The sequence below is a fragment of the Scleropages formosus genome, chromosome 3 (assembly GCF_900964775.1).
Source record: "Scleropages formosus chromosome 3, fSclFor1.1, whole genome shotgun sequence".
NCBI lineage: Eukaryota > Metazoa > Chordata > Actinopteri > Osteoglossiformes > Osteoglossidae > Scleropages > Scleropages formosus.
The window spans coordinates 25,170,910-25,196,516 of NC_041808.1; the positions used below are offsets into that span (position 1 = coordinate 25,170,910).

A 25,607-nucleotide genomic window follows, 5' to 3' on the forward strand; every position below is an offset into this window, starting at 1 on the left:
CTTAAGTCGCTTAAAAAAAAGAAAAAAGTGTAGAAAAGATAAAGTGAAGGCATGAAGTTATGCACTGTTTGGATTTCAGCACTGTCATGATTAATTTTCATCATTGAGAACATGTTCATAGACGCAGGGCTTCGACACCCCGAAGCTCCCAATTCCAGGACATTCTCCGGGGTAAAGATAACACAGTAAAGATAAAGTGCTTATGTATTTACAGGCCATCCAAGTACCAGGGAGCGAGCGGAGGGGTGTCTCCTCCTCCTACGAGCGCACACACACACACACACACACACACACACACACACACACAAAGAGACACATACCATTGCATTACAGGGGAGAGCTGCCTGCAGGACGGTCGGCTGCGATCCGAGCTTCTGACCCGGACCATCTACCTGGTCGGTGTCTCCGCTTCTCTTCCTGAGCTCACAGCTGCACTTCTAGCACATCTGGGCCAAGCCACCATTGGCCTGCAATGGATATTCAGAACACCATCATCATTTTTATTATTATTATTATGCTGCTCGCATACTTGGAGGGGTTTTAGTTAAATGTCCAATAATTTTAGCATAGCAGTAACAGCTGCATTAAGGCTGCAGGCTTACAGTTATAAGAAAAGTAGTGAGATAAAAATGATTAATGCAATGTTCCTTAAATATTGCTTTAATTTGACTGTTTATCTGAAACACGGTTGTTCTTGTCGCTGTCTTTATTTGCAGTGCACTTGTGTTTCGTTGCTCGGCGGCCCCAACCCCTCGGTACGGTACTGACTGGCACCGTTCCGCCCGAAGCGCTCCTCTCCTGTACGCTGTACTGTACTGCATGTACTGTATTTTACACCACTTGTGCTTTATTCACTGCTGCGCTTTACTGCGTCTCTCTCTTCCACACTCGACATTCTTTCACCCTTTCTTTCTCTCCTCCTTCCACTTGAACGGTTCTGTCGGCTCAGCCGAGAGTTAAGCTCCAGGGTCTTCAGGGCAACTTCTGTTTACTCTTTCTTCCCCTTCTGTCTGTTTGTTATTAGTTCCCGAAACAATGTTGCAACACTGTTAATGGTTAATACAGTACACACATTGTAACACACTCAGCGAGCAGAATAAACTTTCACATACATTGACATAATGTTAAGTGTTTTGATTATTTTATTATTATTATTATTATTTATTATTATTATTATTATTATAGTTCAGACTCCAAAAGATACTTTATGTGCTAGTAATAATGCTCAATTATAAACACTTATGGAATTGTTGCGTGCCTTTTCCAGCATTTTGCACCCTGTGGATAATACTCCCCAGGCCTCCCTTAGCCCCTCGGTGGCTCTCTGACACTCATCAGGGCTCACAGATATAATGAAGTCCATTCTGATCCCCCTCTTAAGTACGTTGCTCATAGGACATGTACTTCTGGTGAGTCATTTTTTTGAAAGCCTCCGATCGAACAGCTGCATTTATGTCTCTTTGGTTTATGTATGCCTTTACCGCCACTATTTAAGCATTTATATGTACTATTTTTATGTAGTGGTTTTGTGCAAGATAATTTTATATGCACATGAATATGGTTTTTAAACAGGAATAAGCAAAGTAATTTTGCAGCAGGTAGTGGTTATAGGTGCTGCTTTTGAATCCCACCTCCAGTACCCTTATGGAACATAATCAACTTTTTTCATTTAGCTGCTGCTTTTCTCTAGAGTGACTTACAATTATTTGCTCATTTATACAGGGGGGTAATTTTTACTGGAGCAATTTAGGGTAAGTACATTGCTCAAGGGTCCTATAGCTGGAGGTGGGGATTGAACCTGTAAACTTTGGGTCTAAAGGTAGTGACTCTAACCACTACACTACCAGCTGAGCCTAGGTGTGGGCTACCCTGAGGTTTTTACCCTAAATTGCTCCAGTAAAATTGCTCAGCTGTATAAATTGGTGAATAATTGCAGGTAACTTAACATTGTTAGTTGCTTTGGAGAAAAGTGTCAGATAAATGTAAATGGACCCTTTCTGTATATATTGCGATGGCCTGGTGTTTCGTCCAGCATATACCCCGCCTCACAACCCTCACATCTTCACAAGATAGACTTTGGACCACCTGGTCCCGGTGTTGGACAAGTGGTTATCAGTAATGAATGAATAATTAATTTTTCCAAGTTTTATTTGGTTTTGACAATAAAAAGAAAGGAACCATTACATACTTAACAGGTACTGATTTGAATTACAGCAGGACACATCTGGAGCAGAAGTTGGACTGGACATTTTGAAGACTGATCAGTGGTTTCCTCATATAGTACACCAAAGCTCTATGTCATAAATTAATTTATGATACTTAATTGTCAACAGGGTGGTAATATCAGAAAACTGCTACGAAGGCCTTAATTATGGGGTGGAATACCAAAAATCTACCATATGTGTGCAACTGTAACTGAAGTTTAAGAGGCACTACTTAATTGGCATACAGGTGGTAATATTGGAGTGTTGTGCAACTTTTAACTATGGTGCTACAATAGAAATATGTACCTTAACTATCACGGCAGGTGGGAAGGTTAACAGTAGGGACGGGTGCCTCACGAAGCTGTGTAAGTCATACACTCGTGACGCCCCTCTGTTTTCCCAGGAAAGCCCCGAGGATGACCCTCCAGCCATCGATGACCATCGCAAGCAAGTTCCACCCCTAACCATAGAGTCTCCCACAGAACCGTCACTGATCTTCCCCATGACCGTGCCCTCTCCCACCACGACACAAACGACCGTGGCCCCCGATATACAGGATGAGTTCCTGAGCTCAACAGAGTGCCTGAAGAGGAAGCTCACCTACCGGTCGTGCAACGTTGCCTTCTGTCCCCCCTGGATGCGATGCCTGGATGGCCGGTGCGAGTGCAAGCTGCCCTACCAGTGCCCCCGGGATGACGCTGCCAAAACTTGCAGCAAACTCAAAAGGAGCTTCTTTTCCTACTGCCAGCTGAAGGCAATGGACTGTATGCGCAGCACATCCTCATTTTCTCACTTTGCAGATGACTGCAAAGGTAGATTAAAAACTTTCTATTCTCCTTCTTTAGAAAACTGTCATCGCCCCACACTTATACATACACTCATCCCCTGTTCTCCACTCCTGATTTGTGCTTAAAACCAGCCCTGACAGCAACAATCAAAAAGATCACCCTACATGCCTGATGTCATAAAGAAAAAGTTTTTTGGGACAAGGCAACATAGTACAAATTCAGATTGATAGCAACATCCTTAAAGTAATACAAAATAAAGATTTAATAAAGCATGCTTGGGGGGGTGCAGCGGTGCAGTGGGTTAGACCAGGTCCTTCTTTCTGATGGGTCTGGGGTTCAAGTCTCGCTTGGGGTGCCTTGCGGCGGACCGGCATCCCATCCTAGGTGTGTCCCCTCCCTCTCCGGCCTTATGTCCTGAGTTGCTGCGTTAGGCTCCAGTTCCCCCCAACCCCGTATGGGACAAGCGGTTCAGAAAGTGTGTGTGTAAAGGAAGCTTGCTATAACATTGTGCATCAACTGGCTTAACAAAGGCAAAAATGAGTGAAAAGAAGTGAAGGTGTTGTTCAGAACCTCTGCAATTATGTCATCACCAAACACATTTTGAGCTCTTGCTTTAATTTCCTCTCCTAACATGTGGATCACGTTCATGGTACATTGTAACAAACCTCTCGCGCAGCCATTTAGCACTATTTTTGAATGCGTTTTCGGCTCACGTGGATCAGGTAACCTCTTCTGGTACAATGCAACTGAAACTTTTTGTGGCTATGAAGAAGCATGGGATTACTATTTGCCGTTCTCACACACACACACACAATGAAAACCCAAATAATGAGTGTATGGAGACTGAGGGAGAAGTGTACATGCTATAGACACACTACATTACATCTCAGTACAATAATATTTACCCTGTCTTATGTCATTTCAGAGGACCTCAGAAAAAAGATCAGCTTGAGAGGGAATCACAACGTAATTGTAGCAGAAGTGAATTCAGAGAGCTTTTTCATCTGCGGGGATAAATGGAACATGGCGGTGGCCAATGTTATGTGCAGGGAGGTGGAAAACAAGGATGAGTAAGTTCCTCGGCGTTATGTTTTGCCTCAATGCCTTCACGCTCCTGTAAGGTGTATAAGATATTTGCATGACAGAAGCAATGAAACGGTTTAAGTGTTAATAGTGCTGTTCGCCCCTTTACCTCGCATTTGTGTGGTACGAAGAGGTTGTGTTGCTGACTTGCTGTGCTTGACAGGGGTGCCGAGAAGCTCACAAATGTGCAGTTAATGAACGTTTCGGAACCAGGGCAGCAGTGGCCAAAGAGATGTATCGGTATACATTGCACGGGCCTGGAGAACTCCTTGAATGAGTGCTCTTTCTACGGCCATAAATTACTCAGTGCACGTGACAACATAGCCACCTTCCCCTCTTGTTACCACGGCCACAGAGGTACTTTACCCTGAAGGTTCATCTTCTTACCTGAACCGCAATCAGCTGAACACTTTTGAGAAACGGAGCTCGGGAGTTCACACATCCCTGTGATGGCTGCTGTCTCTCCCGGCCCAGGCTGCACCAGGTTCGAGTTCCCCTGCGTCAATGGCAAATGTATCCCTCTTACCAGCATTTGTGACTCGACCAACGACTGCGGGGACGGCAGCGATGAGATGTGCTGTAAAGGTTGGAAAGAGACTGTAGGGTTACTGTCATTGTCAGCATTTTTTTGAATTTTGACAGTCTGTAGAAACATGCAGTGACCTTCCCCACCTTTCCCTGTGCTTAACAGACTGTCGAAAAGGGTTCCACTGTAAATCCAATGTGTGCATTCCTTCTTCTTCTGTGGGGGACAAAATTATGGACTGTCTGGGAGGAGATGATGAAGTTGAAGATAGAGGTAAACTAATAACCATTTTTAGTTTGGAATTTCAATTTACTTCTGTTTCTGCTTGGTGTCTGTTTCAATGCAACGTTCCCGGCATATACTGCATGTCTCGGAGCACTCGTCTGAAAACGTAGGGTGTGTCAAGTTTGTACAAAAGTACAAGGAGGCATGAAACAAGTGTCATTAGGAAAAAGGTGACAAATGGAAACGCAGCATTTATTATATTACAGCGTTTAACACGTGTTCCTGGTCAGTCCACTCCTCCGGGAAAGTGGCATCGTACATGGTCAGATATGTAAAGAGTTTGGATGAGGCACACCTAGCATTGAGGTGAAAGACAGATTCTTAACCTGAAGGTTGTTGATTCAAGTTCTGTGGGAATCCTGTTATTATGTATAAAAATATGTATTAGTGGTTGAAACTGGTTAGGGTGGTGCAGTGGGTTGGACCTTGTCCTGCTCTCTGGTGGGTCTGGGGTTCAAGTCCTGCTTGGGGTGCCCTGTGATGGACTGGTGTCCTGTCCTGGGTGTGTCCCCTCCCCCTCCAGCCCTATGCCCTGTGTTGCTGAGTAAGGCTCCGTGACCCTGTATGGGACAAGTGGTTCAGATGGTGTGTGTGTGTGTGTGTGTGTGTGTGTGTGTGTGTGTGTGTGTGTGTGTGTGTGTGGGTGGTTGAAACTGTAATACACATAAATTCAGTGTATACAGTAGAATAGAACATATAACCAACTAATGTCAATAACTGTTTTCCCCCATTGGGCTCATGGTGAGCCAGAGCCTATCCCAGAGACACTGGGTGCAAGGCTGAAAGTGTGCTGGGGCAAACCCTGGACAGGATGCCTGTCCATTGCAGGGCCACAACTAGTCACCCAGCCACACAGATAGGTTTAGGTACTGGAGTGATTGCAGGGCAAGCACCTTGCTCAAGGGCACCACAGCCAGAGGCAGGGAGTGAACCAGCAGCTTTCATAGCCAAAGGCAGCCACTCCAACCATGACGCCACCAGCTGCCTTGTGTAGAACATGTATAGAAAGTATATATAAAGCAGGTATAATTTTGTACTTAAATGTTAATTATTAAGATAGAATTATTGGATGCCAGACTGCAGGTGCAGCACGGTTCATAACCATCAGACCTGCTATACAGTGAAAGAAATGCCAGCTGTTCTGTCTGCTGCTGCTATGTTTACATTTACATGTATTCATTTAGCAGATGCTTTTCTCCAAAGTGACGTACATCTCATAGAAAATACAATTTGTGCATTACATTAGGAGAAAAAGCAACGTATTTGCAGGCGTTTGATTCTTAAGTATAGTTAGTTTCTTTCCACTTGATGCACCGATGTTCATCACGCAAGTAGCCGCATAAAACTCAGGATAGACAAATCCTGATCACCTTCCTACTATTTTTTTTTTTTGGAGATACACAAACATTTACGTACAATACAGGAGTAATTTAATTGTCTTTTTTGTTTTGCATTCCTTATTTTTCTTCAGTCGAGCAACGTAAGGAGAGCAGTAAAGTTCAGAAATTACCACCTGGAAGTAAGTGTTTTGTAAATTGAAATATTTTTTTGTATTTGTGCTGACAAAAGATGACATTAACACTTTTTTTTTTTGTACAGACATAAATGTTCGAACTTCTGAATACATAAAGAATGGTAAATATTTTTCATTACTGTTTTGGGAAGGAATGTCGTGTATTATAAACTCCTGTTATACTTTGATTAAATTACCTTTCTGATTTTTTTTTTTTTTTTTTTTTTTGTATTTCAGAGATAAAAATAGCACGGGATTTTTTAGAGAAATTCCAGTGTGGAGTACCGAATATGGACCATCTGGAACCTGATACGAGAATTCGGAAGAAACGTATTGTTGGGGGCGCAGAAGCTGGCAAGGTTGTCAAGTGCTTGTTTACACCTGTCCTAATATAATGATAAAGATGCAGTTGCTAAAACAAGCCTTTGTAGCACTGGCTTTTTACAATGATGACTCCTGCCATGCAAACACAGTGTTGTTTAAGGAAGCAAATTCCTGATATTTGCTGTGAAATTCAGCTGAATTCCTCGCCAGCAGAATGAGCAATTATTATTTTTAAAAAGCAACATACACATAAACTGCTTGTTTCTGGCAGCTGCATGACATCTTTATCAATATGAAACAACTGTGGCTTCTCGCATACTGACTTCTTGACCCTTGTAGACGCAGTTTCCCTGGCAAGTGGCCTTACAGGAGGGGGGCAACATCGACTGTGGAGGGACCTACATTGGAGGCTGCTGGGTGCTGACGGCAGCTCACTGTGTCAGGTACCACTATATTACATCATGCTACATCCTCTGCAGTCTATCTTAGAGAACATCTGTTTTTTTGGGGGGGGTGCTGTGGCATAGCAGGTTTGGCAGGGTCCTGCTCTCTGGTGGGTCTGGGGTTCAAGTCCCACTTGGGGTGCCTTGTGATGGGCTGGTGTCCTGTCCTGGGTGTGTCCCCTCCTCATTCCGTGCTGCCGGGCTAGGCTTCGGCTCCATACGACCCTGCTATATAACTGAGGAGTAAGAACACCAGTGAGCTATAAATGTATGTGGTGTGTGATGTAAGAAATGTTCTGCCCCTGCCTTCACTCGATCAAGCACCTTGTCCCTGGCCATCACTCTGTCTTCATAGACTCTAGTAAAACTAGTTTACATAGTTATAGTTCTAAATAGTTTCTTTGCCTGACAAGCTGGTCTTTCCAGCCTTACACTGTATCTACACAGATCCTTTGAAATAACACTTGATTGGCCAGGAGGAGTGAGCAGCCACTGGTGCTTAAACCCCCGGGGCTTTTTTTCCTCCCTTTCTTCGTGGCAGGAAGTTTTTTGTTTTCCTCTCCTCAGCTCCCAGCTGCCATACTTACCTATTGTTTTCGAACATTATTGCTATTTTTATTTCTGTTTTTATTATGGTTGTTTTTCTTCAGTTGCTCTTTGTTCTGGGAAAGTACCAGCGGTCAACCCCCCCTCCAGGGCATTGTACTGCGTCACAGAACGTCCGCAAACCACTACAGCTGAGGTGTAGATGTTGATAAGGTATTTTAAGAAGTACATGAGTGCAAGCAGGGTGGAAGAGGAAGCAGTGGTTATATACAGTGAAATACTGGAGTGGGGGTTTCGAGGTCCGAGATTACGAGTGAGGGGATGAGTTTTTTAAAGGTGGCGGAAGGTGAAGAGACCAGTGACACAGTAATGCGGAGGGACAGGTCATTCCACAGTTTGGGAAGGAGAAGAAAGAATGAGTGACACTCCTTTCTGTGCATAGAAAGAGGACTGAATAGAAACCAGGACAAGGAGCCTGGTGACATAGTCATGCAGGAAGGGGCAGATTTTACTCATTTTAAGTTTAAATGCATCACTTTTTGTGATGGTATTTACTTGGTGCATATGTGTTTGTGTGTCTTTTATGTAACTTCGACTTTGAGGCCCAAGCCGGAGGCGTTTCGAGTGAAGCTCTCTGTCTGGAACAAGCGGATTATACAGAGCACCACCGACATCGTGCCAGTTGAAAACATTATCATTCACCCCGACTTCAATCCCACGACATATAAGAACGACATTGCCCTGATAGAACTCAAGAAGCTGCCTTTCTCCTCAGTATGTTTCACAGAAAACGCTGCTGTCAGCCCGGCTTGTCTTCCCTGGTCAGAAGATCAGTTCCTACCTGGAGATAAATGTAGCGTTTCTGGATGGGGGCGACTTGTAGGTAAACAGGTCGTTGCCAGTATTCCTAATGTTTTTTGGGAAAAATTTATTGGTTGGAGTACCAATCTTACCTGTATCTACATTGCAGAGAAAACAAAAGTAAACGATAGACAATGACAAGAAACAATGATGACAGAGTCAGTAAATTCATCCCATGCCGTAATACATGTTCATTAAAGTATCTAGGTAGGACAGCAGTGAACAAATTGATTTGATATGATTTTTCTATTAAGCTGACACCTCCTCTGAAGCCACTTTATAATTTTTGTTATACAATAAGCTGCAACAGTGTGTGGGAGGTAAAATTTAAGAAAGAGTTCAAAATTTCTCTGAACACAGCACAGCTGCAGTTAATGCAATATGGCAACAGAAGTATAACTAGGTTTGCAACCATCAAAAAATCTTGTCCGTTCTTGTCCATTCTCTGCTATCCTTTGTTCTTTTTTGCAGGGGGTGGGAAAACAGAGGTGCTGCAATGGGCAGACATTAATATAATAGGGAACTGCTCGGGGCTTTATGGACACCGGTACCACAAGGGGATGGAGTGTGCAGGTGCTCAGCCGTAAAACTGCAAAACTACTGAAATAGGATCTTTGTAGTTCCTCAGGGCACTGAATGTGGTCCCATTTAATTTCCTAGGTGCACTGGATGGCAGCGTGGACAGCTGTCAAGGGGACTCCGGGGGTCCTCTGATCTGCAGGGACGAAAGAGGCGTGGCTTACATTTGGGGTGTGGTCAGCTGGGGAGAGAAGTGCGGTGTAGCCGGACACCCCGGAGTGTACACCAAGGTGGCGTACTACCACAACTGGATTACCTCACACATTGGCCGCGAGACAGCGAGCAAGTACAACCTGTAGAGCCGAGAGACCTTCATGACAACGGAGGTGCGCTCGGTATAAGGCCCGCGAAGTCTTCAGTTTCAAAATTAACCAGTTCTGTCCACAGTTATGTTGCGGCTAACCAGCAAACTTTTTAAATTGTCGTCATTCTGTTATTATCGCACCCTTAGTCTCAGAATGCGATTTTGAATTTTGATGAGCATTGTTCTGCTTTGCAAGTATTAAAATGTGCAAATGCTTGTGGACAGTTAATAAAAGCTCAATATCTTCTGTCAGCATACCGGAGTTCAGACTTCTTCATTTTTACAATTCGTTTGTTTGCATTTATTCATTCATTTGACAAAAGACTTCCAATTCGCATAAGAGTTTAGTGTGATGCAAAAAAGGCCGAAAGTGACTGTCACTGATTGTCAAATCAGACAACACATTCATTTACTGTAAGTGATTTAAATGTTGTATGCCCTGAAAAGAGTAGACACTTTATTTTAAGGGATCCACAAATAAAGCAGTGACCTTTCGTTTCAGATGTGGATATAAATGTGTATATAAAAGATGTGGGTATCAAAAAAGTGGATGTAATACAACAATGTAATATAAAACAAACCCTTCACAATATATATTATACTCTTTAAAGATGGATATACTGTTTCTTTTTCATACCGCTAACATTAAACTTTTTACTTAAATTTACAAAATATTTCCTAAGAACTCCACAAACTACTTCGAAAGACCTTTTAGCTTAAAACTACGGAAGTACGAATCGTTGCGAAATTATTTGACAGACGTGTTTGTTGACCAATCGCTGACAAGTAGCCCGACTGCGGACCAATAAATGTTAAGCTGGAGGCGAAACTTCCGCGTCTTCCAAGTACTAGTGATAGGAGCGGCGAGAGCTGAGGCGTTACTCGCTTTGTCACAGGTAGTGTGTAATTCGATTGAAGTGACTTGTCATGGCCAATTTAGGAAAACAAGGTAAATTACCATGTTTATTTGAACAACATTAGAGCTATTGTAATTTCGGTACATCCTCATTGTTTCGAGTCGCGTTGTAATTGGCTGCCGGTAGATGCATGACGATCGATCCGATCGTCGTTAGTTTCCCGGCGAGTTTGAACTTCTCACTCAGTCAGACTTAGACACTTTTTTAAGTTTTTCCTTCCTTGATACGAGCATTTGATAAATATTTAAAATGATGAGTGTCATCCACTGTCTTTCTGTAAACTCGCATTAAGTATTTCGCTCCTTATATTTGTTTTACAGGAGAGGTTGAAGTGGACAGTCTTCCTACAGGTAACCGGACACAGGCGCTGAAAATAAGTAAAAAATATTTTTATGTTTACTGTGCGAAACGCGCACTTTTTACCTCAGCTCTGGACCTGGTGCGGTAAAGTCCTGCCATTTTTACTGTACACGTAACACGAGCTACCTTCACCTTCCTTGTACTGGACAAGTTCTTTAACCAGAAGAACAGCCTACTTGTCAGTTGAAATAAAGTTTAATCATTAATGTCTTTGAGCGGTGTGGTCTCTTACTGAAATGATATATTATTAAAACAGACAAACAAAAATAGTGTATTAATTAAATCATACTAGGACATTTGCTTGTGACTTGAATGTTTGAGTCCTCCTGGTGTGGTACCCTCAGGGTGTTTACACTGAAACGATGTGGCAAAATGGTAAAATATTGTGCAGTGTCTTTGATTAAAATCCAGTGAAGCAACTAGTTATTTATTAATTTCAGTTTCACTTAATCTTTGGGTGCGTGTCAGTCACCTTGGGCCCCGGCGCCCTTCCTCTGCCCTTTGTGCTGTCGCTTTACTGCATCTTTTTGCGGTGATGGTGGCATTAAGGTAACTCTCTTGGGAGGCTGTGCCATTTGGCAGCTGAGGACACATCACGACCACAGGAACAGGGTTTGTCCTGCAGACAGGACATGCATCCCAGATGATGTCGCAAATGTACACGGAGCATCGAATATTATTCCTTCTGTTACACAAATATGCCTTCCTTTTATTACTTTGGTACCAGAAAACAAAAACCCAGTGCGAATGAATGACTGAGTAATAAAGGACAGAAATAGGTTGTCTTTCCCCTTTGGTGCCCTGAAAACATTTGAATTTATTTCTAGTATGATTTTCACCTCTTTTGTACAAGAAATTGTGAATAATTTTCGACTTGATTGTTGTTTTTAAGTGGTGCTCTGAATACTGGTGGTATAACCACAAATAGCTTAAAATTGCAGCTTAGTGGTTGGATCTCTAGGGGGTGCGGTGGCGCAGTGGGTTGGACCGGGTTCTGCTCTCCGGTGGGTCTGGGGTTCGAGTCCCATTTGGGGTGCCTTGCGATGGACTGGCGTCCCGTCCTGGGTGTGTCCCCTCCCCCTCCGGCCTTATGCCCTGCGTTGCCGGGTTAGGCTCTGGTTCCCCGTGACCCTGTATGGGACAAGCGGTTCAGAAAATGTGTGTGTGTGTGTGGTTGGATCTCAGAATATGGTGGTTATTTAGACATATGTTACTTTCTAGAATATGATTTCAGTTTGTCACTGTTAATGCTAGCAAAATATTCTGTACCAGGTTTCAGCAGCAGCAGTAAAGTATCTGATGGCTCTCCCAGGAGGTAAGACCTTATTTTTGTAGCTATACTCATGTATACATGTAACTGCCCATGGTGTTGTCTGTGAACCATAAATACAGTTTCGTGGTGATTCATTTATACCAACGTTATGTCTCTTCTGTGGTCATCAGGACCAGACAAAAATGGTGAGGAAAAAATGTCGACGTCAGACTGGTTTTGTGGAATTCCCTGAAATTGTGCCCTTGGTTTATTCTGATGAATTATGAGCTTACAAACTCAAAAAAAAAAAAAAAAACTGCTTCCTGTCTGAAATTAGCTGTTGCTCAGACACCAGAGGTATTTTTCCGGAGGTATGTTCCTACAAACATGTTTTCAAATTGTCTCAACAAGTTGTGACCCCTGGGACCCCTCCGCGGAGTACCAGATGAATCACAAGAGGCGAGGCTTGGCAGTGATCTTCAACAATGAGTGGTTTGACTGGCGCCTGTGCTTGCCTGAGCGCAAAGGTAGCAACGTGGACAAAAACAACCTTATCCAAAGGTACAGAACCCCCCCCCCCGTGCTCAGTGCTTCAGAATTCATCACTGTTTCACTGAATTTTTATTATTGCAGGGAGGCTCAGCGGCACCGGTGTATGGCGCTGCTCCCTCACAGCTCTTGGGTTTCATGTTTGGACATACGTTTGAATCTGCCTGAGTCTGTGTGAAGTTCAAGTTGTCATGCTCCCCTACAGGTGCTCTGGTTTCCTCCCATAGTCCAAAGGCATGTGTGGATTGGAGGTTCCAAATTGCCCATAGAGTGCGATTGTGAGATTGCCCTGTGATTAACTGGTGTCCTGTGCTAGGATAGGCTCTGTACCACAGTGACCCTCCACTGGACAAACTTACAGATTTATCAATGGGTGATGTTATTAAATTAATTTTTTTTTTTTTCTGTAAAATACTTAAGTTTTTTTAAAAAATTTCCTGACATTTAATGAGGTGAAAAATTTGCCTATTTTATAATTTTATGTCTCAGGCTGACAGAACTCAATTTTGAAGTGAAACATTATGATGATCTTAAAACGGAGGAACTATTGAACAAGATAACAGAAGGTAAATTTAATCATTATATGACATGCATGATAAGACCTAGTATGGGATTTATAGGCATTTGTTTTGTACTTTAAATTTACTTGTTTCAGGGGAGAGTTTAGTGCAGTTTGGAACAGGATATGTGTCATGAGACCAGAACAGACAAGCTGGGGCATGTTTTCTAAATCTAAAAAATATGTTCAGTTTGCCAAGTTAGGCATTTAAAAATGTCTAGCAGTATGTTTGATTTATTTTTGTTGTCTCTTGTCCACAGTGATTTAATCTTATGCATTCATACAATTTGTCTTTGCTAGAGTGTTTCAGTTAATATCCAATAAACTGTCCTGAATGGTTATGCTGAGAGGCATTATCTGCCACGAGAGCACGAATACTTCTTGTACAAACTGATTTTCAAGTGTAACATTAGATCTTGTTTATCTCAGTCATTGACATGTGATGTACTGACAGCTGCTTTGTTAAAATCCGCAGCCGCTGAGCGCGATCATGCTGATGCTGACTGCTTCGTCTGTGTCATCTTGAGCCATGGTGAGAAAGACCACTTCTTTTCCAAGGATGCCAAAATCCTCATGCAGGATGTTGTTGCCCCCTTCAAAGGGGACAGATGCAAGAGTCTGGTGGGGAAGCCTAAAATCTTCATTGTTCAGGTGAGAAGTTTGGTCCTTTCAGTCCTTAACCTTGAGTCTAAAGTGGATTTACATCTACATATGAAATTACCTCAAGATATTTCCTGGGAATCCAGGCATTTTCAAAGGAAAGTGAGTCTTGATTATACTCAAGTAAAAAGTTGACCTTCCTACTTTACTTGATGACAGGCCTGTCGTGGTGAACAACATGACGTCCCGGTGACCCCCATGGATGTTGTGGACGATGCAGGGGGAAGTGATACCAACGAGGTGGTGGTGGATGCTGGTGTGTTCTACACCCTGCCTGCTGGAGCCGACTTCCTTATGTGTTACTCTGTAGCAGAAGGTGAGAAATGTAGAGGTACATTGTGGGAAATAAAAAAGCAATACCCTATGAGAACTTAAGATTCCTCATATACAGTTCATACCTGAGGTACACGCAGGCTGTTGCAGCACATCGTTTTCCTGTCTGTTCTTGACAGGCTACTACTCTCACCGGGAGACCCTTCATGGCTCTTGGTACATCCAGGACCTGTGTGAGGCGCTGAAACAGCATGGGACGTCGCTGGAGTTGACTGAACTCTTGACGCTGGTTAACAGGAAGGTCTCCATGCGCAGCGTCGTCGGTTGCGCCAAACCCAGCTATATTGGCAAGAAGCAGGTGCCCTGCTTTGCCTCCATGCTGACAAAGAAGCTGTACTTCAGAGCCAAGAATACATGACCTTTGATTCCTACACTGAGCTTCCAGTTTCTATGAGCCTTCAAACGAATGAAAGCAATCATTTTTACACTTTTTAAATTCTGTACTGGTGCCTTTGATCACCTTTCGTGTTTCTCTTGATTGACAGGTTCAGTTTGTGTTACGGGGCTCCTCCTATAGCTGTGATGCCTACTGTGAAGATTGATAGGTTTAGCTCCGTGATCAGTGCTCAACAGTTTTGTTGATAATGTGTTGATTTTTTTAAACACTCTTTTTCTTGCAACAATGTACATTTTTCCATGATTTTTGTGTTCGGTATATCTCTTCTTTGAGTGCTAGATAGAAGGATTAAAACTAGATCTTTTTCAAAAAGCATTTTATAAGGGGGTAATCCTTATGCTAAGGTGTCAAGTTTACCTTTTTGGAATCTCAGACGCAGTCTTTGGTTTGTTACACATTGGACTGGTACAAGCAGGAATGGTGACATTTTTATCTATGCTGCAAAACCTGAATTCTGAGAATCATGAATGTGCTTTAGTTCATAGCAAAAGAAACTTCAAAAAACAAAATTCAAAACAGGTTTTTTAAAAAAATTTTTTTATTAAAGAAATTGTAGAATGTCCTCTATGTTCTGCTGTTTAAATATGATGGAATGATGGGCTGTAGTTCAATGCGTTAAATATTTATTCACAACCTTCTTTAAAGGCACCTGGTAGCATGGGGGTTAGAGCTACTGCTTTTGGCTCTAAAGGTTGCAGGTTTGATCCTCACCTGTGGTACCGTTGAGTAAGCTACTTATCCTAAATTGTTGCAGTAAAAATATGCAGCTGTATAAGTAGGTAAATAATTGTAACCTTAACATTTTAAGTTGCTTTGCAGAAAAGCATCAGCTAAATGAATAAATCTAAATGCCATAGAACTCTGTATCTGCAGTACACCTTAGCATCAACACTGTTATTACAGAATCACAAGTGACATTTTGTCACTGAAACATCAGCAGTTTGTGTGATTTTGATTTGTAGGAGTGTGGTGTTGGCAGACATGTAAAATGAAATGCTGTAGGGTCTGAATTGTAGTTCTGCCTGTATATGAAAGGGAATTAGTGTTTGCCGTTTGCATAACCTGTTGCCCCTTCTAGTTCCTGCTCCACCAAGTCAACACTTATCTTCTCACTCCCTTAGCTGAGAGACCTATCATGGGGAAAAAATGTCTCCCTTACCGTTTTCTTGTGGTTGTCATTTTTGAAGCAGTAGACGATAAAAGTACGTTTAATTCCACTGAGGAACACACGAGACTGGCCCCTGGATAACAGCATGATTTTTCTTCATACTTCATAGTGTGTGTGGGTTTTTTTTCCCCCTTGTAATTAAAAAAAAATACCATTGGCAAAACAAAAGCTGTAGAATATCAGAACAGTTGCAGGTGCAGGGCACACTGGACCTACCCCACTTGACCATTCTCTCATTTGACCTGTTTAATAGGCACCCTGTCATGCGATGGTCTCTATCATTTTGTGAATGATGTCTTTCATGGGTGGTCGGTAATGAGACTTATGAAATGTTATGAACTTTGTCAGTAAAACCTTTGGGCTTTTTTTGTGTGTTTTTCATTTTTTTTTCTGTTATTCAGAGACTTTATATTATGTGGAAAGGGGACTGAATGAAAACTGTTTACGTTTTTACACTGATTTAGGTTTCCCATGCATTATATTTTTGCATATAAAATTGAAGGTAGGTGAAGGAAGTGTATGAATGGATATGCAATAAAATTCTGAATGCTCTGGTTTGTGGATTCTGTATTTGTGGGTAGTTTGTTTAAAAATCCCTGTGGTCAAATACACAGCATGTACAAAAAAGTAGAAGACACTCAAAGGAAACTCAACAAATTCCTTAAACCTACATCATAAGAAAAGTTTGTGAGCCCCAGCAGTTCAATGGGGAATGACAGTAGAAAACCAAAGCCATACTGGTAGTAACCTTGTGACTGTACCTATCTGATCTCTGATCAGGCACCTGTATATACAGTTTTAATGTTAACATTTGTTATAATTTAATCCCGAATTTCTAGTATTTACCTATGAAATGGTAAACTACTCATAGCTATTGAAAAAAGGATTAACTCTAAGTCCAAGTTCGCATTGTTTCTGTGGTACATTTTGTTCTTGATCTGAGTTTATGAGACATACAGTATGAAAGCTCTGGAAATATGGATTTAAATATTCATAAAATTATGGTGGCACAGAGCATGGCACTCGTGCCTCCCAGGTCCTGGATTGTGGGTTTGGATAGGAATCTGTGTGGAATTTGCATGCATTTCTTCTAGGTGCTCTGGTTTCCTTCCACAGTCCAAAGACATGCGTTTCAGGTGAGCTGTTGACTGAGTTGCCTGTGGCGTGTGTGTTACGAGCGTGTGCCCTGTCTGTCACTGGCATCCTGTTCAGAGCGTACCTTGCCTGTGCCCTGTGATTCCGAGATGAACCGTGGACCCCCCGTGGCCCCACACTGGACTAGTGGTTATTGATAATGGATGGTTATGTGGAGGAAATGCTAAAACTGTAAAGATCTATGTTTCCGGTCAACTCAATTTGTTCCTCAAAAACATCAGTATTGGGAAGAAAAACTTTTTAACGCTGAATTTTAAAGTGTCGTACGTCAAGCTGAATGTGGATGACTCCAGACTGGTGCCGGCGCTGTAATTACAGAGTGATGGTTAGAGCTGGTGATCTTCCACTTGAGCGAAAGACACATAACCAGAGCATCTTCTTTCTTGTGCAAAACAGCCAGAATTAGCAAGATGTTGAATATCTAACTACGATCCTATTCATTACCTGAATATCTTGTCCACACATTCATATGTTTCTGACTAGGTTTTTTTCAGTGCTCTGCTATTTGGGAGCTCAAATCCCTCCCTGAAACATCTCCAGCTGCTGCAGAATGAATCTGCAAAATATGTGGACCAATTAGTCTTCACTCACCTTTACGCAGTGGTTTGCCGCCCATCTGAACCTCTGAAAAGTTTTGCGTAAACATATCTTTGATTTTTTTCCTTATTCTAACACTTCCATCCTGTTGCACTAAAGGTGATACACACAGCAATTAATCATTCTAATTTTGAGCTCTTTTTTTCTACATTTACATTTATTTTTTTCTGATACTGTGCATTTCAAACAAACAAACAAACACTTCTGTTTTTCGCTTATCCCAGACAGGCTCGCAGCAGTCCAGAGCCTATTCCGGAATCAGTGGGTACAGTGTTGTATATACTCTATGTATATATGTATAAGACTGTGTTATGTTGTATATCTGAGTGCACGTTACATTTACATTTATTCATTTAGCAGATGCTTTTCTCCGAAGCGACGAACATCTCAGAGAAAATACAATTTGTGCATTACATTAGGAGCAGGAGAAACATAGTTGCAGACTTCTCATTCTTAAGTAAACCTAGTTTGTGTCTTTCCACTTTATGCACCGATGGTTATCACTCGAGTAGGTGCATCAAACTCAGGATAGATGAATCCTTGTAACCTTCCTACTTTTTTTTTTTTAAGAAAATGTACATTAACATTTACATACAATGGAGGAGTGTGTAAAGGCGGCTGTGTAAAGGCTTATCTGAGCATGATCATAAAGTTACGGTGCATGAACATTTACACCGTACATGAGCTGGAGAGATCTTGGGCGAAACGGGTCCGGAAAAGGTGAGTTTTCAGACCCTTCTTGAATGTAGACAAGAGTTTCAGCAGTTCTGAGTGAGAGGGGGAGGTCATTACACCACACCGCACGAAACATAATGTCGCTTTTAATATATACATGCGTTCTTTGGAGAGATCATTCTGCTCATTATTTTCATCATTTTTTGGTAAATTAATCAATCAAAACATCTATATACTTCTTAGTTAACAAAGCAAGCTCTTTGTAAGCAGCACAAATGTAAACAGAGCTGCTTACAGGGCAGGAATGAAGAATCTTGGCAGGAGTCTCAGTCCCCTAGGTGCAGAATTCTCTAACAGGAAGGTTTAATTAATTTAAGTGCACTTGATTACCCTTTTCTCTATTATGCTGAAACTGTTTAACTAGTGAAGGGGTGCGGTGGCGCAGTGGGTTGGACCGCAGTCCTGCTCTCCGGTGGGTCTGGGGTTCTAGTCCCGCTTGGGGTGCCTTGTGGCGGACTGGCGTCCCGTCCTGGGTGTGTCCCCTTCCCCCTCTGGCCTTACGCCCTGTGTTGCCGGGTAGGCTCCGGTTCCCCGTGACCCCGTAAGGGACAAGCAGTTCTGAAAGTGTGTGTGTGTGTGTGTGTGTGTGTGTGTGTGTGTGTGTGCCTGTCAGACAGGTTTAGCCAGTTTACAAGAGACAAATAGTTTTCTATCTTTCTGGCAATTCCAGTTCCTAAACAGTGCCGTCGTTGACACTCAGTCCCTTACAAGAGCAGTTAAATTATGCAAGAGCTGCTCGACCTCAAAGTGTGACGGGTTATGTAGACGTGTTTACATTTAAATTTACGTTACATTAATTTTAGCAGACAAAGACAAACTGCAAAAGTGCCTTTCATTTTACAGGATATTAATTTAATCAACTGCTATTGAATTGACTACTAGGAGGTTATGACTTTGTTCGACGTCAAAAAATTAATGTAATTTTAATTTCGTTTCACATTCTTTTACGGATCAAAATTGTGATATTGTTGTCAGTGAGTGACCTTCTCAAACGCAGCGTAATAAAATGGTGCAGCTGATATTTTGTAATCCCCACGTCGAACAAAAGGCCAAGAGCTATTCCTGTGGTTGCATGGAGTCCTGCTAAATACCTTTCTGTAATGGTCAGTGAAATAATTTCTGAAAGGTGACCAGATGCCACAGGGACAAAGACATCATGTGTTCACCTCAGCAGCAAAACCTGAACTGGGGCGTTTACAAACTACTGGTAGAGATTCATTTGAGAGTATGCAAAAAAGAATTGAATTGTAAACACACACACATTTTCTGAACTGCTTGTCCCATATGGGGAACCGGAGCCTAACCCAGCAACACAGGGCATAAGGCCAGAGGGGGAGGGGACACACCCAGGACGGGACGCCAGTCTATCGCAAGGCACCCCAAGGGGGACTCGAACCCCAGACTCACCGGAAAGCAGAAGCCAGTCCAACCCACTGCGCGCCACACACACACACACACACACACACACACACACACACACACACACACACACACACACACACACACACACATTTTCAGAACCGCTAGTCCCATACGGGGTCACGGGGAACCGGAGCCTACCCGGTAACATAGGGCGTAAGGCCGGAAGGGGAGGGGACACACCCAGGACGGGACGCCAGTCTATCGCAAGGCACCCCAAGGGGGACTCGAACCCCAGACTCACCGGAAAGCAGAAGCCAGTCCAACCCACTGCGCCACCGCACCCCCACTGAATTGTAAACATTCTCTACAAATTCCAGGTCATACTTTAGAAGAATGTTTTTGGCTCTGTGTTGTTAAAATTTAGTAGTCATAGAAACTGTTATAGAAATTGTTGTTACACATTGTACCATTGTAACGCCCCGTAATGAATTATGTATGAGCTTGGCAAATAAGACTGATCGGGGAGACGCCCAATTTCCGGGACGCTCCTATCGGCCGATGTCGTCGTGAAAAGTATTGTGTCTGAGTGTATTGTTTCAGGGTCTCCTACGGACTGGTTGGGAAAGAGGGAAATTTCTTTCACAATTCAGAGTTTGAACTTCCAAAAGAAGGGGAAATTATTCGCTGTCATCCATATGACATGTGTAAACATGTGGACTAGCGACTTCCCTTCACATCAGATGCTTTGGTGTCACTTCCTTAGCCACAGTGTTATTTACAGTTCCGTGTTCTTCCTTTAGCGCATGTTTTTACTCCAAATCAATGTAAACAAAAGTGTCTGTCTGGACTGGCAAAGCGCGGTAAGTTTGTTTAATACCAGTTTTTTCACTGTCACACATTAAACAAGTAGCTGCACATCGAACTGATAGGAAATAGAGAAATGATTGTGACAGATGGTGTGATGGAAGTTAATGGCGTAGTTAGGATATCAAGAAAGAAATGGGTCTGAAAGAGATGGGTTTTGAAAATCCTTGAATGCCAAAAAGGATTCAGCAGCTCTGAGGGACAGAGGGAGCTCATTCTACCACTTTGATAGGAACCACCGAGCGAGCAGAAGTAGATGAGCGAAGCGGTCTGACTGGGGTATAGCGGCTGATCAAATCTTGTAAATAGCTGGAAGCAGTTCTGTCGATGCTTTTGTAGACAATAACCAGGGTCTTGAATTTTATCCAGGCAGCTATAGGAAGCCAAGTGCAGTTACATGGGAACACTTCGGCAAGTCAAACACAACTCGTGCAGCAGCATTCTTTAATAGCTGTAGAGGTTTTATGGCAGTAGCGGGAAGACCAGACAAGAGAGAGCTGCAGTAGTCCAGACGGGATGTCACCATGGCCTGGACAAGTAGTTGGGCAGAGTCTGAAGATGAGAGGGACTTCTGATGAGAAAAACTTCTTCTCACTAAGTAACCCTTTCGTGCTTATGGTTATTTAAGGGACACAAAGACTTCAAGCACTCTCAAGCAGCACTGTATGAAATGCAGTTATTGTATTTTAATCTCATGAGATTATGGCCAGTTTCCAACCCTACATTTTTCTAATTACCTCATAACATTTTCCACAGGGAAGACTGAACTGGACAGTAAATCAACAGGTAAACCTACTACCTTCAGGTGAGGTGTGTCAAAATTCTCTAGTGTTCTAGGTATTTTGTTTTCACTGCAAACACAGTATGGGTAAACATCGCTGTTTTACCGCACAACAGAAGAGCAACACTTCAGCAAACGCAAACGTTTAATAAAACACTCACTCATGAAAGACACATGGACTGAAACTGAAAGCGTATCCAGTACCGCTTCCAGAAATAGAAACTGACACGTGTGCTGCACTTATGGACTTAAAGACACAGCTTTAAAAATACTTTTTTACTCAGTTTCTAAACCTTAAAAAATATTTTATACATTGTGTTTCAGCTAGGACAAGTGGTTTCAGTCAGTGTGTGTGTGTGTGTGTGTGTGTGTGTGTGTTTCAGCTTTAAGGGACAAATTCCCTGGCTTTGGTGTAAGGTAAGAAGTGTGTGTGTGTGTGTGCGCGTGTGTGTGTGCGCGTGTGTGTGTGCACGTGTGTGTGTGCGCGTGTGCACTTGTAACACCACCACGCCTACAGTCAGTGCGCCATAAAAACAATATCCCCTGCAGGAGTTGATCCTGGATCTTTTTGTGGGGGTTGTTCTGCATTTGTACCAGATGGAATCAGTCAGGATTTCTGGACTTTCTTCATGGTTGTGTTCATGAAACTTAACAGACAAAGTTGTCCCTTTCAGACTTGATCGATCCCTCTGGGTTTAGACTTATTCCACTGGAAGTAAAACACCCACAAGGTTACACTTTCGTGCGGGTAAGGATGGACCCTTCCGAAGAGTACAAGATGAATCACAAGAGGCGCGGCGTGGCGCTGATCTTCAACCAGAAGCGCTTCAAAGAGCCCTTGGCGGAGCGCAGAGGCAGTGACGCCGACAGAGAAAACCTTAAAGAAAGGTAAAGACCTGCCTGCCCACTACCACTCGAACCTCAGTCCAGCCCACACGAGATTTTTTTTACCTGCTATGACCCTTTAATAAATGCTGTCTGAATTATTGCACTTTCACCACTGTAGATCTGCTGTAAATTTACTCTACAGTTCATTTCTCTGCAGTGATTGTTAACATACCATCCTGCCTTGTCCTATTGTATTGCCTAAAAAAGAACGTGTTTAAGGATTTATTTCGGTTTGTTTCCAGAACTCATTGAACCATCCGTTGATACTGTAACTATTGTAGAAGAAATGTTTGTTTTGAAACTGAACAAAAACGTTTGTTTTGACTCGAGACTTGAAGATCTGAATTTTGAAGTGACGCCTTACAATGATCTCACAAAGAAAGAGATGGTTTGCAAGCTTGAAAGAGGTGAACTGAAGCCCTTTTTAATAAAAAAGTGAAAATGTCTTGCTAACAGAACATTTTTATACTTGTACCGTAATGCATGCGGTCTGAAGGCTCATAATTTACAACATCACATGGTACGTTACACTGAAACATGCACAACATGTGCCCCTGAAATCCGCAGTGCTGACTTACTCTCTGTTTCCTCCATTGAAAGATGACTCAGAATACTCTCCTTTTATACTTAAGCCTGGGTAGGGTGGTGGGGACAGCTGGTGCCTGCTGTCTAGAGGGCCTGGGGTTCAAGCCCTGGTGGGGGTGCCTATCAATGGAGTGGCATCCCGTTCTGGGCCCCCCGCTCCAAAACTGGTCAGTTAACTTTAACCTGAGATCTGTATGCAGGCACTAGCAGAACAGTGCTATGGTCTGAGAAGCCCAGGTGGGGGAGGAGCTTGACTTTGTATGCACCCTTAATGTTTGTGTGAGGCTGATTGTTGCATGCTGGTGGCATTATAAAGTTCACCAAGTGACTCTCTGGCATTGGTGTTTGAAAGTGTATACGATGGCTGTGAATTCCCTTGGCAGATAGTGCGGATGGCACTTAATAATCATAGCCATAAACGTGTCCATTTTCTCCGTTGCTTGTGTGTAAGCATGTTTCCAAAGAAGGTACTTTTCACAGTTTTTGGCGTTGATACTTTTTACTTTTGCACAGGTACATTGGTAAAAAACAAATATGTCATACTATTACACTATTGCATGTCATGTATTACTGATACCTGTGGGGGGCATGGTGGTGCAGTGGGTTTAACGAGGGTCCGCTCTCGGGTGGGTCTGGGGTTCTTGTCCCGCTTGGGATCCCTTGTGACAGACTGGCATCCCGTCCTGGGTGTGTCCCCTCCTCCTCCTCCATCCTTGCTCCTTATGTTGCCAGGTTAGGCTCCTGCTTGCCGCGACCCTGCTTGGGACAAGTGGCTTCAGACAGTATGTGTGTGTTACTGATGTAACATATAAGCAGTGTGTTAATGAATAGTTAACAGATGTTACCATGCTATTACATAAGTACCTTATAGAAACCAGTTGGGCTGTAGCTGTTGAATTCGAAAACAGATTTTTTTTTCCCCAGAGTAACCTTTAAAGAATCATTGTTCTTCAGCCTCCAAGAACAGCCATGAGGATGACGACTGCTTCGTCTGTGTTTTCCTGAGCCATGGGGAGAAAGACAACATCTATGCAAAGGATGACATGATCTCCATACAGGACATCATGTCTTTCTTCAAGGGGGATGCATGCAGGAGCCTGGTGGGGAAACCTAAAATCTTCATCATTCAGGTGAGAACTGCATTCCTCTCATGGAGCTATTCTAATTTATTTAGAACGACGTGGATTTCATTCAACTCCAGTGGCCAATACCAGTTCTGGAGGTAGGGCTGAGGTCCAGCACATTTTGAGAAATGTCTTCAAGTAACTTCTTGTTTAGTCCTGACACACTAGATGATGTGACCTCCACCAAACTAATAACTTCAAGAAAGCAGTGAAGAGCTCATATGATTTAAAACCACCTTAGAGTACACATGTTGAGAACCAATGTTGGCTTTGTCTTCATCAAACATACACACACATATACTGTATATAGAACACAGAAACAGGTAGTTTCACCTGTAAAATGAAAGAGAAACCTTGTTATATTCACATAAATTAAATTAGTTGTGGAGAATACACATGCGACTTTTTATTTTATTTTTCATTTCGCCTGACAACAGGCATGTCGTGGTGAGAAATTTGACAACCCAGTGACCGCCATGTGTGACGATGACGACGTCTTGGGAGGGAATGCAGAGCAGACGGTGGAGGAAAAGGCTGTGTTGAACACCCTGCCTGCTGGTGCCGACTTCCTCATGTGTTACTCCGTGGCAGAAGGTGAGAGGCGCGGGACAGCACACATTAAGTCTTGATGGCCTCACTGCGGCAGGGAGCATCAGCAACAACCTACAGTGAGATGGGGCAGCTTCCCTCCGTCATGTTCAGCATGGACCTGTTCATGAAATTCAGAGCATATCTGGTGCTGCTTGTCCTTCCTGCAGGGTACTTCTCTTTCCGCCACATTGAACACGGCTCCTGGTACATCCAGGACCTGTGTGAGGTGCTGAAGCAGTATGGGACATCGCTGGAGTTCACCGAACTGCTGACGCTGGTTAACAGGAAGGTGTCCATGCGCAGCACGAGCAATGTCAATGCCAAAAAGCAGGTGCCCTGTTTTGCCTCCATGCTGACCAAGAAACTGTACTTCAGGGCCAAGAATGAATGACCTTTCACTTGTACAGTAGCAATGTCTTTCAGAGCTGCTGAAGGAAAAAAAAATTAAACCATTTTTAACAAGTGCACTTTGTCCAAGGTGAGGCAACTTAATGTCAGGCTAGTGAAATAAAAAATAACAAGAACAATCAGGGACGTTGCTCAGTGGTAACCACAAGGAGGTAGCAATTCTTGAACCCCCATGGATTTCATTCAACACTGGTGGCCAATACTAATCCTGGAGGGAGGGCTGAGATCCTACTGGCTAAATGCTCTTCAAATCAATCAAAGTAGTCTTACTACCCAGCACTATGCCAGCAACTTCACAAAAAAGAACTTTGCAGAGAAAAGCCTTTCAAGACTTGACCGACCCAACAGCTCTACAACTTAATGTTGAAGAACTGACACCTGCCAAATGTGACATCATCAAGCAACTTGCTACTGAACGCAACACAGTTACAATCTTGCTTCAAGAAATGCACACCCACTCCAATGACCAGCTAAAGATACCTGGCTTCAACCTTGTTAAAGCTATACAGTACTGTACAAAAGTTTTGGGCCCTTGGGGAGAAAAGGTGTAAAGTGAGAATGCTTCCAAAAATAATGCTCTTAATTAATAAACTTCCTACAAAACTTAGTAATCATCCATCGTCAACAAGCGCTTGTCCCGAGGATGACCACCTTGTGTCTTGTTGCTGTACTCTCTCTTGCCATGGTGTAAGATCTGAGAGTTAAACTGCCACATCTAACAAAATCCCTTGCCCAGTTTTATTGCCTCTATACAGCTGTTTCTGCTTCACTTAATGGGTTCTCCATACAAAGATCTCAAGTTCTCTATTTGGAAAGTAGTTTATTACTATTTTTTCTTTCTTTAATGACCTACAAAACCCTTACTA

The 25,607-nt window shown here is 42.8% G+C and overlaps 3 protein-coding genes across 4 annotated transcripts; all 3 read left to right on the forward strand.

Moving 5' to 3' along the window:
- Window positions 1-294: 294 nt before the first annotated feature.
- Window positions 295-9,706, forward strand: cfi (complement factor I). Of its 2 annotated transcripts, none has more exons than XM_018756146.2 (15): window positions 295-395; window positions 717-800; window positions 1,268-1,409; window positions 2,608-3,016; window positions 3,918-4,062; window positions 4,239-4,432; window positions 4,550-4,660; window positions 4,767-4,874; window positions 6,358-6,405; window positions 6,486-6,521; window positions 6,637-6,758; window positions 7,063-7,166; window positions 8,315-8,595; window positions 9,045-9,146; window positions 9,234-9,706. In XM_018756146.2, the coding sequence occupies exons 3-15, from the start codon at window positions 1,353-1,355 to the stop codon at window positions 9,449-9,451; spliced, it is 1,935 nt and encodes a 644-aa protein (XP_018611662.1). In that variant the 5' UTR covers window positions 295-395; window positions 717-800; window positions 1,268-1,352; the 3' UTR covers window positions 9,452-9,706. The 2 variants fall into 2 exon arrangements, with proteins under 2 accessions (XP_018611662.1, XP_018611661.1); XM_018756145.2 differs by having other exon boundaries at window positions 717-755.
- A 607-nt stretch (window positions 9,707-10,313) lies between these two features.
- LOC108936646 (caspase-6-like) lies at window positions 10,314-16,199 on the forward strand. Its single transcript, XM_018756153.2, has 8 exons — window positions 10,314-10,405; window positions 10,694-10,723; window positions 12,006-12,048; window positions 12,397-12,546; window positions 13,024-13,100; window positions 13,569-13,744; window positions 13,913-14,069; window positions 14,206-16,199. The coding sequence occupies exons 1-8, from the start codon at window positions 10,384-10,386 to the stop codon at window positions 14,442-14,444; spliced, it is 894 nt and encodes a 297-aa protein (XP_018611669.1). The 5' UTR covers window positions 10,314-10,383; the 3' UTR covers window positions 14,445-16,199.
- A 3,852-nt stretch (window positions 16,200-20,051) lies between these two features.
- LOC108936647 (caspase-6-like) lies at window positions 20,052-24,780 on the forward strand. Its single transcript, XM_018756154.2, has 7 exons — window positions 20,052-20,360; window positions 21,121-21,169; window positions 21,820-22,033; window positions 22,364-22,440; window positions 23,573-23,748; window positions 24,180-24,336; window positions 24,501-24,780. The coding sequence occupies exons 1-7, from the start codon at window positions 20,304-20,306 to the stop codon at window positions 24,722-24,724; spliced, it is 954 nt and encodes a 317-aa protein (XP_018611670.1). The 5' UTR covers window positions 20,052-20,303; the 3' UTR covers window positions 24,725-24,780.
- Window positions 24,781-25,607: the final 827 nt, after the last annotated feature.

Coding starts and splice junctions, on each gene's coding strand:
- cfi (XM_018756146.2), top strand. CDS start 1,353: ATGAAGTCCATTCTGATCCCCCTCTTAAGTACGTTGCTCATAGGACAT. Junction 6,406..6,485: donor TCAGAAATTACCACCTGGAA/GTAAGTGTTTTG, acceptor TTTTTTGTACAG/ACATAAATGTTCGAACTTCT. Junction 7,167..8,314: donor ACGGCAGCTCACTGTGTCAG/GTACCACTATAT, acceptor TTCGACTTTGAG/GCCCAAGCCGGAGGCGTTTC.
- LOC108936646 (XM_018756153.2), top strand. CDS start 10,384: ATGGCCAATTTAGGAAAACAAG. Junction 10,406..10,693: donor GGCCAATTTAGGAAAACAAG/GTAAATTACCAT, acceptor TTTGTTTTACAG/GAGAGGTTGAAGTGGACAGT. Junction 10,724..12,005: donor AGTGGACAGTCTTCCTACAG/GTAACCGGACAC, acceptor ATTCTGTACCAG/GTTTCAGCAGCAGCAGTAAA.
- LOC108936647 (XM_018756154.2), top strand. CDS start 20,304: ATGTTTTTACTCCAAATCAATGTAAACAAAAGTGTCTGTCTGGACTGG. Junction 21,170..21,819: donor GGTAAACCTACTACCTTCAG/GTGAGGTGTGTC, acceptor TGTCCCTTTCAG/ACTTGATCGATCCCTCTGGG. Junction 22,034..22,363: donor AGAGAAAACCTTAAAGAAAG/GTAAAGACCTGC, acceptor TTTTGACTCGAG/ACTTGAAGATCTGAATTTTG.